Source organism: Nicotiana sylvestris, chromosome 7 (assembly GCF_000393655.2).
Source record: "Nicotiana sylvestris chromosome 7, ASM39365v2, whole genome shotgun sequence".
Lineage (NCBI taxonomy): Eukaryota > Viridiplantae > Streptophyta > Magnoliopsida > Solanales > Solanaceae > Nicotiana > Nicotiana sylvestris.
The window spans coordinates 130,681,088-130,692,589 of NC_091063.1; the positions used below are offsets into that span (position 1 = coordinate 130,681,088).

The window sequence follows — 11,502 nt, forward strand, 5'->3', positions numbered from 1 at the left end:
GTGATAATTTCAGAGCATGGGTACATGAAATACCGGGTGAACTGCTGATAAGCTAGGTGGTAATGCTAGCTTATAGGCCACCTCACCAACTCTCTCAAGGATCTCAAAAGGTTTGATATACCAAGGGCTCAACTTGCCCATTTTCTCGAACCTCATCACACCCTTTATGGGTGAAACCCGGAGCAAAACACTCTTTCCAACCAAGAATGCAACATCATGAACTCTCCGATCAGCATAACTCTTCTACCTAGACTAAGTTATACGAAGTCGATCTTGAATCATCTTGACCTTTTCCAAGACATCTTGAACCAAATCGGTACCAAACAACCGAGTCTCTCCTGGATCAAACCAACCAACTGGAGAATGATACTGTCTCCCATATAAGGCCTCATAAGGAGCCCTTTGAATACTCTATTGGTAGTTGTTGTTGTAGGCAAACTCCACAAGTAGCAAGAATTGATCCCAAGAACCCCCCAAAATCAATAACACATGCACAAAGTATATCCTCCAATATTTGAATGGTGCGCTCGGACTGTCTGTCCATATGGGGTGAAATGTTGTACTCAACTCCACCCGTGTGCATTACTCATGTTGTACGACCCTCCATAAATGCAATGTGAACTACGTGTCTCAATAAAAAATAATGGACAACAGCACACCGTGAAGGCAAAAAATCTCACAGATATAGATCTTAGCTAACCGCTTTGAAGAATAAGCAGATGCCATCGGAATTAAATGCGCCTACTTGGTCAACCTATACACAATGACCCATACGGCATCAAATTTCTTTAAAATTCCTGGGATCCCAACAACGAAATCCATGGTAATACGCTCCCACATCCACTCGGGAATCTCGAGTCTCTTAAGAACACTGCTAGGCCTCTAATGCTCATACTTTACATGCTGGCAATTCAAACACCGAACCACATATGCAACTATATCCTTCTTCATTCTTCTCTACCAATAATGTTGTCTCAAATCCTGATACATCTTGGCGGCATCCGGATGGATGGAATTCCGCAAACTATGGGATTCCTCAAGAATCAACTCAAGAAGCCCCTCGACATTTGGGCACACAAATACAACCTTGCATCTACAACACCGCATCATCTCTAATAGAAACTTGCTTGGCATCACCGTGCTGCACTGTGTCCTTAAAGACAAAGAAATGAGGGTCATCATACCGATACACTCATACAAAGAAGAACAAGACACCGTGCAGGAAAGAACTCGACTAGGCTCCAAAACATCTAACCTCACGAATTGATTGTCAAAGGCCTGAACATCCGATGCTAGCAGTCTCTCAACAACTGGAATATATGCAAGGCTACCCATACTCACAGCCTTTCTACTGAAGGCATTGGCCAACACATTGGCCTTCTGGAGATGATACAGAATGGTAATGTCATAGTCTTTCAGCAGCTCTAACCACCTCCGCTACCTCAAGTTGAGATCTTTTTGTTTAAACAAGTACTATAGACTCTGATAATCCGTGAATATCTCGATGACACACAGTAGAGGTAATGCCTCCAAATCTTCAATGCATAAATAATGGCTGCCAACTCTAAGTCAAAATCAAGGTAATCCTTCTCATGAAACTTCAACTGCCGAGACGCGTATGCAATCACCCTCCATCCTACATCAATACTACACCAAGACCAATATATGATGCATCACAATACATAGTGTAGGATCCTGAACCTATGGGCAACACCAATACTGGGGTTGTTGCCAAAGCAGTTTTGAGCTTTTGGAAGCTCAACTCACACTCATCGGATCACCTAAATGGGGCACCCTTATGGGTCAATCTACTCAATGGGGCTACAATGGATGAAAGCCCTCCACGAACCGGCGATAATAACTTGCCAAACCTAGAAAGGTCCGAATCTCTATAGCCAAAGTAGGTCTAGGTCAGTTCTGAAATGCCTCGGTCTTCGTAGGATCCACCTTAATTCCCTCGGCATATACAACATGTCCCAAAAGGCAACTGAGTCCAACCAAAATTCACACTTTGAAAACTTGGCATATAATTGACTATCTCTCAAGGTCTGAAGTAGAACCCAAAGATGATGCTCATGCTCCTCTTTACTGCGGGGGTAGATCATAATATCATCAACGAAGATTATCACAAAATAATCCAAATAGGGCTTAAATACCCCATTTATTAAATCCATGAATGATGCTCGGTCATTTTTCAACCCAGATGACATAAATATGAACCAATAATGCCTATTCCGAGTTTGAAAAGTTATCTTAGGGACATCTAATGCCTTAAACTTCAACTGATGGTAGTCATATCTCAAATCAATATTCGAAATACTTTGGAACCATGAAGTTGATCAAATAAGTCATCAATCTTCAACAAAGGAATCTATGGAAGAAACCCCCGCACTAGAATCACGAAAATAGGCCAAATATGCTAGACATCCCTTCTCGACCATACGTCGAGCCTTCACATAAGAAATAACCCTGGTGGTAGAATGGCCAGAAGTACCCTTCCACTATAATTGAGGCAACCCAGTATTGCTAAGGTTACCGTCTTGGCATGACAGTCCAATATAGCATGATAAGGTGATAGCTAATCCTTGCCCAAAATAACATCAAAGTCCACCATATCAAGAAGTAGGAGATCTACACTAGTCTCAAGACTCCCAATAGTAATCACACGTGAGTGATAAAATTGATCTACAATAATAGAATATCCTACAGGCGTGGACACATATACATGAACACTCAAAGAATCACGAGGCATAACTAGATATAAAGAAAAATAGGATGATACGTAGGAATAAGTAGAGCCCGGATAAAATAGAACTGAAGAATATCTATCGAAAACTGGAACAATCCCTGTGATGATGGCGTCAGGTGTCTCGGTCTCAAGTCTAGTTGGGAGTTCATAAAAATGAGGCTGGGCCCCACCACTTTGACCTTTGCCTCTCGGACAACCTCTAGCTGGCTGGATTTCACATCTAATTGTCTGACCTCTACCTCTAGCAGCCTGACCCACCGCTGCTGAAACCAAGGCGTGAGAACTTTGTTGTGGCATGCCACCCAGTGATCTAGGGCAAAATCTAGAAAGGTGCATAGGATCTCCACAAGTATAACAAGCCCTCGGCTATAGTGACTGCTGACCCTGGAACAGGCCCTGTCGACCTGGATAATTATACTGATAACTTTGTATCGGAGGTGATGGTGCACTGTAGGCTAGCTACTCAAAATGAGATACATAAGGACCACGACTACCCAAAGAACAAAGGAATGCCTAAGGCGTTGACTGAAACGACATGGGAGGATGGCCTATAAAAAAGTACCCTTGCCTCCAGATAAGGCACCATTGAAACTACCAAAATGACAAAGCCTCTTATATGATACCGCCCCTCTCTCCTGACCATGAACAATTTCGATTCGTCTAGTAATATCTATGTCCCTCTGAAAAGAAAATGTCATCCCCGGTCTCCTTGTCCATCTGTAGCCTAATACTGAAAGTAAGTCCATCAATGCATCTGCTTACTTTCTCCCTCTCAGTAAGGATTAAGATAACTGCATGGCGAGCTAGGTCCACAAATCGGGTCTCATACTTGGTAACGGTCATGCTATGTTGATGAAGTTGCTCAAACTGCCTGCGATACTCCTCTCTTAGAGAGAAAGAAATAAACTTCTCTAGAAATAGTTGCAAAAATTGATCCTAGGTAAGTGAAGGTGAACCAGCTGGTCTGGTCAGCACATAATCCCTTCACCAACTCTTAGCAGAACCGGTCATCTGGAACACTACAAAGTCGACCCCATTGGACTCAACAATATTGATGTTGCGCAACCCTCGTGGCAATGGTCCAAGCAGTCCTATGGGTTCTTAGAAGGTGCACCACTAAAATGAATAGGGAAGAGCTTTGTGAACTTGTCCAATCTAATCAATGCCTTAGTAGACATCATGGGCCTCTTCCCGATCTGTGCAGCAACAACCGACTGAACTACCCCAACTAGTTGGACTACCGGAGTATGATATATGGAAGTCATCTACTCAAGAGTGTGAGTAACGGGAGTATGTGCTTCTCCCCAGCTTGAGAGATGGTTTGTTCCACCAGAAATGCACAGTTTGGGCCACAATCTCCACAAGGCCCACCAAGCAGACTAGTGTGTCCTGAAGCACTAGAGTGGCTATAAATCCCTCCAGGACCTGAGCTGGTCCAACTGGTACGGTTGTAGCTGGGATATGCTCGTTATGCGCAATCTCAGCCTCCACTTTTTTTGCTGCTGCTTGAGCTCTAGGCTGAGTTCTGCCTCTGTCTCCTCCTCAACCTCGACCTCTATGATCCATGTCCATCCACACTCAATAGTGAGTAGAAATGGTCGTTGGAAGAATAGTACCCAACAAGAGTTGGGGTCGATTTCCAAAAGGAGTTACTAGGGGTGTTAGGAGTATGTGCTTGAAGAAATCGGATGGATTAACTAAATTTGCACTTCCAATTTTTTTTTTTGATTTTTACTTCTACTATTACTCTAACAATTGTAAGCTAACAAAAGAAACTAGAAATGAATGATTGTTTATGGTGTTTTTCCAAATAGTTAGAAAGCCTAGGGATGTGACCATAATCTAGGTATTTGCTTAATGGGTTAAATACGTTAATACTTGTTTTGTTTATTGTGGTGTATTGTAACTCTCAACTTTACGTTACCCACTCAATACCTCTCAGTATAAGAGTTATTTTTCCCAATTCGGCTTTCTCAAGTTCAAATCGGTATCAAACAAAATAATTGATATGAGCTCAAGTCGGGTTCTTACTATCTATAGTTTGAAACCTTTAATTAGGCTAATTAAACTCTCAATTAACCTAATTCCTTGTTAGCCAAGTTATCCTAGACTATGTCCCTCTTTCTCAAGTACAGACTAAGTAAAAAGGCATGAATCAATGTTTGCAACCATTAATTTTAAAATTGAAGGATGAACTAAGCTAAATAGACACCAAATCATAAACAATCATTAAATTAAATACCCATATGGTTTACACACTAGGGTTGGGAACTTACGGACTTATAAGTAGCATTAGTCATGTCGCTTTGAGTTTATATATGATATGTGAACCCTATGGATGGTCTATGAAACACATAGGTATAAAAGGTAATATGTGACCCTATGGACGGTCTATGAAACACGTAGGTGTATAATGAAATATGTGACCCTATGGATGGCCTATGAATGGGCTATGAAACGCATACATGTATTGTAGGTAATATGTGACCCTATGGATGGACTACGAAATGCATAGGTGTATTGAAAATGTAATACTATAGAAGGTCTATGAAGCGCATAGGTGTATAATATGTGAACACTATGGACGATCTACAAAACCCATAGGTGTATAGTATTAGTGAACATTATGGACGGTCTATGAAATGCATAGGTGTACGGGTATGAATAAACACTATGGATAGTTTATGAGACACATAGGTGTAGTGTATATGAGTAAACACTATGGACGGTCTATGAAACACATGGGTGTATTGTATAGGTAATACTATGGACGGTCTATAAGACACATAGGTGTACGTGATGAATAAACACTATGGACGATCTATGAAATACATAGGTATATAATGAAATATGTGATCCTATGGACGGGATATAAAATGCATAAGTGTTTAATATGTGATTCGTATGGACGATCTATGAAACACCTAGGGGTACAGCATGAATAAACACTATGGACGACCTGTGAAACGCATAGGTGTATAGTAAGAGAGAGCTGTGGACGGTCCGGTGAGACGCATATCCAACACGAACAATAGGTGCTGCTTTCATTGGCCTTGTTTGTACATGTTATTATGTTTACGTTATATTATGTGTTCCACTGTATAGTTCATATGGCTCAGTTGATCCCAGGAGAAGTGTAGAATGATGTAAGTATAATAAGACTTGAAATGTGATTCTATAGGATGTTTCGTAGTTTCTTGATATACTCCATATGCCTCTTATTTGAGTTACCATAATTTCATATGTTGTTTTGTTTTCCTTACATGCGAGTACTATTCCATATGTACTCACATCCTTTTTGACGGGGGCGCTGCATCTTTTGATGGATGCATGTATACTTTTAGAGGATGATATGGATCTTCGACGGGGATCTTCTTCACTACACAGATTATGGTGAGCCCGCCATAGTTCCAGTGGGTATTCGAGTCTTGTTTGTTTTATGTAATTATCATAGAAGCTCCATGTACATTGTGGGTCATGTATTTAAGATTTGAGTTTTGTCATGTATTTATGTTTACAGTTATTAATGAAGCTATGTACCCATCACGAGAAAACATTTTAGGCCATTAAGCCAAATGTATTCAATATGAAAGTCAAGATCAAATTATGTTTTGATAAATCATGAATGAGTTATGATGAGAGGTTGATGTAATGTAGGATTTCTTGACTGGGTTTACTCGGTTGAGCGTCGGTCATGCTCCCTAGATTTGGGGCGTGACAACAATTAACAAAGCAACAATGTTTTGTTCAAAGAGGGAAAAGTGTAAAATGAAGCCTATTGTTCTATTTATACCAACTTTTTGAGAAGGGTAAGAAGGGCGTGTATGGCTGCACATTTTAATGCATGGTCCGTATTCTTTCACCTGGGGGCCTCATCACAGCATTCCATCTGCGGTCCGCATATTTTCAGGTGCGGCTGCAGATTTTACGTGCGATCGCAGATCGACCTCCGCACTGACAAGCTTAAACTTCAGAGAGTTGATATTTTTGACATTTCAAATGTGCGGTCTGCAAGAGAAATGTGTGGCCACAATGCAGTTCTGCTATGGAACACAAAATATGCAGTTCAGACAAATAAAGTGCGGTTCGCACACTTTTGAACACTTAGCCAAATTTTCGTCCACAACTCCTGTAAGTCATAATCACCCCTGTAGTAAACTTCAAATCAAGTTAGGACAAAAATAACACCTAACTACAAAAGAAAAAGGAAAAGAAACATGGCTTGCCTCCCAAAAAGTGCATGATTTAACGTCACGGCACGAAAGAGTATACCCTCAAGTGAAATGAATGACCTCCACCACGTGGCTATCTCCAAACTTTCCCAGGTAGTGCTTCACTTGGTGACCATTGACTCGGAATACTTCATTATTTTTGTTCTTCAAGTCTAATGCACCAAAAGGTGTCACACCCACAATTTCAAAAGGACCACTCCATCTGGATTTTAGCTTCTTGAGAAAAATCCTCAACCTTGAGTTAAACAACAACACAAGATCGCTCACCTTAAAATATTTATTCCAAATGTATTTGTCATGAAGATATTTCATCTTTTCTTTGTACAAGGACGAACTTGCATATGCATGGTATTGGAACTCATCCAATTTCATTCAAGTGTGCAACCCTCAAGTTAGCGGCTACATCCCAATCAAGATTCAACTTCTTTAGAACCCACATTGCCTTCTGCTCTAGTTCCACCGGAATATGACAAGCTTTTTTGAACACCAACTAGTTTAGAGACATTCTAATAGGTGTTTTGTAAGCCGTCTGATAAGCCCATAATGCATCATCAAGTTTCTTGGACCAATCCATCCGATTAGCATTCACCATTTTGGACAAGATATTGTTTATCTGCTGGTTGGAGACTTCTACTTTCCCACTAGCTTGTGGGTGATAGGGAGTCATTACATTGTGAGTAACACTATACTTGCTAAGTAAAGTGTCGGAAACCTTATTTCAAAAATGTGACCCCTCATCGCTTATAATTGCACGTGGAGTACCAAACCTATTGAAAATAATCTTCTTCAAGAAAGCCACCACACTTCTCGCTTTATTGTTGGGTAAAGCAACAACCTCAACCCATTTGGACACATAATCCATCGCGATAAAGATGTAGGTGTTTCCATAAGAAATGACAAAAGGTCCCATGAAGTCAATACCCCACATATCAAAAATATCAATCTCCAAAATGGTTGTGAGAGGCATTTCATTCTTCTTTGAGATTCCACCGGCTCGTTGACATTCATCACATTGTTTCACTAAGTCACTAGCATCTTTGTAAAGAGTAGGCCAATAGAAACCGCAACTAAGCACTTTGGCCTCCGTCGATCTTGCTCCACCATGATGGCCACCATATGGCGAAGAATGACAGGCCTCAAGAATTTTACCTTGCTCTTCTTCCGGTACACATCTTCTAAACACCCTATCCATACAAATCCGAAAAAGGTATGGTTCATCCCAATAATAATCTTGACAATCTCATTTTAGCTTCTTCATTTGGCTTGGAGAGAACTCATCCGGGATGACTCCACACACAAGAAAATTTGCTAAATCTGCGAACCATGGCACCTCTTCACTGAAATAGCCAAGAGTTGCTCATCGGGGAAGGAGACTTTAATTTCAAGGCCATCATGTGGCCTCCCCTCCTCCTCCAAATGAGCCAAGTGGTCCGCTACTTGGTTTTAACTACCTTTTCTATCTTGGATGTCAATATCAAACTCTTGCAACAAGAGCACTCATCTTATCTACCAAGCTTTGGAGTCCTTTTTGCTCATAAGATAACGAAGCACTGTATGATCCGTGTGGATAATAACTTTTGTAGCCATCAAGTATGGGCAAAACTTCTCAATTGCAAACACAATAACAAGGAGCTCTTTCTCCATAATGGTATAGATGACTTGGACAGAATTCATGGTCTTACTAGCATAGTAGACCAAATGAAAAAATTTGTTGATAAGTTGTCCCAAAACAGCCCCAATCGCTATGTCACTTGCATCACACATGAGTTCAAAAGGCACACTCCAATTTGGAGCGGTGATGATGGGAGTAGTTATCAATTTTAGCTTCAACTATTCAAAAGCTCGCATGCAATCATCATTGAAGTTAAACTTAGCATCCTTCTCATGAAGCCTGCACAACATGTTCACCATCTTAGAGAAATCTTTGATGAAGCGCCAGTAAAAACCCGAGTGGTCGGACAAACACCGCACACCCTTCACCAAAGTTGGAAGTTGAAGTTTAGAAATCACCTCATCTTTGCCTTGTCAACTTCAATTGCATTCCTTGAGATTTTGTGGCCAAGGACAATGCCTTCCATGACCATGAAATGACATTTCTCTCAATTGAGCACCAAATTAGTTTCTTCACATTTAGCCAACACTATGTCCAAATTTGCAAGACAATCATCGAAAGAATATCCAACCACCAAGAAGTCATCCATGAAAACCTCAAGGTAGTCCTCCACCATGTCCGTGAAAATAGTCATCACACACCTTTGAAAAGCCATCGGTGCATTACACAAGCCAAATGGTATCCTCTGAAAAGCAAAAGTACCATTGGGACATATAAATGTTGTTTTCTCTGGATCTTCTAGAGAAATGAGAATTTAATTGTAGCCCAAGTACCCATCAAGAAAGCAATAAAAATCACGGCCGGCCAATCTATCAAGCACTTGATCTAAGAAAGGAAGTGGAAAGTGATCCCTCTTCATGACTTTTTTGAGCTTTCTATAGTCCAAACACACCCTCCAACTAGTCACCGTACTTATAGGAATCAATTCATTCTTGTCATTGGTGACCACCGCCATGCCTCCTTTCTTTGGGACACATTGAACTGGAGAAGTCCACAAACTATCAGAGATGGGGTAGACAATCTCGGCATCCAACCACTTGATAATCTCCTTCTTGACAACTTCTCACATAGCCTCATCGAGTCTCTTTTGATGTTCAATGGATGGTTTGGCGCCATCCTCCAACTTTATCTTATTAATGCAAAAGGCGAGGCTTATCCCCCGAATATCCACCAATGTCCACCCAGTAGCTTTCTTCCTCTTTTGTAGCACCACCAATGTGGAATCTATCTGCACATTAGTCAAACAAGAGGAAAGAATAACTGGTAAAGTAGAACAAGGACCAAGAAATTAATACCAAAGATATGGAGGCAATGGCTTCAACTCCAAGGTAGGAGGCTCTTCAATAGAAGGTTTTGTATGAGGTGTTGTCCTATTTTCATGATCCAGGGACAATCTCCATGGTGCATAGTTGTGTGACCTCATTCCTTTCAAAAAGTTCACACATTCCATGAATCCATCCATCTCGTCATCGTCAAAGCTGAGCAAGACAACCTCCAACATATCACCAACATATATTGTAGCACTTGTTTCATCAACAATAACATCGGTCACCAAGTCCACAAAAGAACACACCTCATTGCTATTTGGTTGATGCATGGACTTGCACACATGGAATACCACTTTTTCATCACCAACTCGGAAGGTAAGTTCTCCGGCTTCAACATCACAAAAAGCCTTCCCAGTAGCAAGGAAAGGTCTAGCAAGATTAATTGGCACTTCATAATCAACCTCACAATCTATAATGACAAAATCTGTCGGGAGAATGAATTTATCAATACAAACCAAAACATCTTAGAACACTCCCAAAGGCCTCTTCATGGTACGATCAGCCATTTTTAATCTCATAGAGGTAGGTATTGGTTTTCCAATTCCTAAAGTCTTGAAAACCTAATAGGAATTAAATTGATACTTGCCCCAAGATCACAAAGAGCTTTAGCAAACTCGGCACTTTCAATTGTACATGGAATCGTGAAAGCACTAGGGTTTTCCACCTTAGAAACCATTGAGTGCACAATTGCACTCACTTGATGGGTGAATTTGATGGTTTAGAAATTCATCGACCGCTTCATTGTCACAAGATCCTTCATAAACTTTGTATAACCGGGCATTTGCTCCAAAGCATCAACTAATGGCACATTGATTGAGAGACTCTTCATCATTTTAATGAACTTCCTGAATTGATTCTCACCATTTTTCTTAGCAAGCCTTTAAGGGTATGGAGGTGTAGGCTTAGGCAATTGTGCCTTAGACTTCTGCACTACAAGCTCCGGTATGTCCATAATGTGTTCCCTAGATGGGTTCACCTCCTTTTGAGTATTGTCCACACTATCATCAATCTCAATCCGAACTTCATCATTAGATTGCACCACATTGTTTGGGATCTCCTCTTCTTGCCTCACTTGATCATCATCAACAAGTTGCCTTTGACTTGAGGTTGGTGCATTACCGCCTCTTCTACTTCTTATGATAACCGCCATGGCATGTCCCGTGTTGTTACCACACTTTGTGTTTACCACCGTGTCACTTGGTAGTGCCCCCTTAGGGCGAGAATTTAGAGCTTGAGAGATTTTTCTTAGCAAGTCTTTAAGGGTATGGAGGTGTAGGCTTAGGCAATTGTGCCTTAGACTTCTGCACTACAAGCTTCGGTATGTCCATAATGTGTTCCCTAGATGGGTTCACCTCCTTTTGAGTATCGTCCACACTATCATCAATCTCAATCCGAACTTCATCATTAGATTGCACCACATTGTTTGGGATCTCCTCTTCTTGCCTCACTTGATCATCATCAACAAGTTGCCTTTGACTTGAGGTTGGTGCATTACCGTCTCTTCTACTTCTTATGATAACCGCCATGGCATGTCCCGTGTTGTTACCACACTTTGTGTTTACCACCGTGTCACTTGGTAGT

General features: G+C 41.0%; 1 protein-coding gene across 1 annotated transcript; it reads right to left on the reverse strand.

The window, feature by feature from the left end:
- Positions 1–7,023: 7,023 nt before the first annotated feature.
- Positions 7,024–7,648, reverse strand: LOC138873781 (uncharacterized). Its single transcript, XM_070152258.1, has 2 exons — positions 7,485–7,648; positions 7,024–7,216 (listed from the first exon to the last, which is right to left on the reverse strand). Exons 1-2 carry the CDS (start codon positions 7,646–7,648, stop codon positions 7,024–7,026), a joined length of 357 nt encoding a protein of 118 aa, XP_070008359.1.
- Between the last annotated feature and the right edge of the window lie 3,854 nt (positions 7,649–11,502).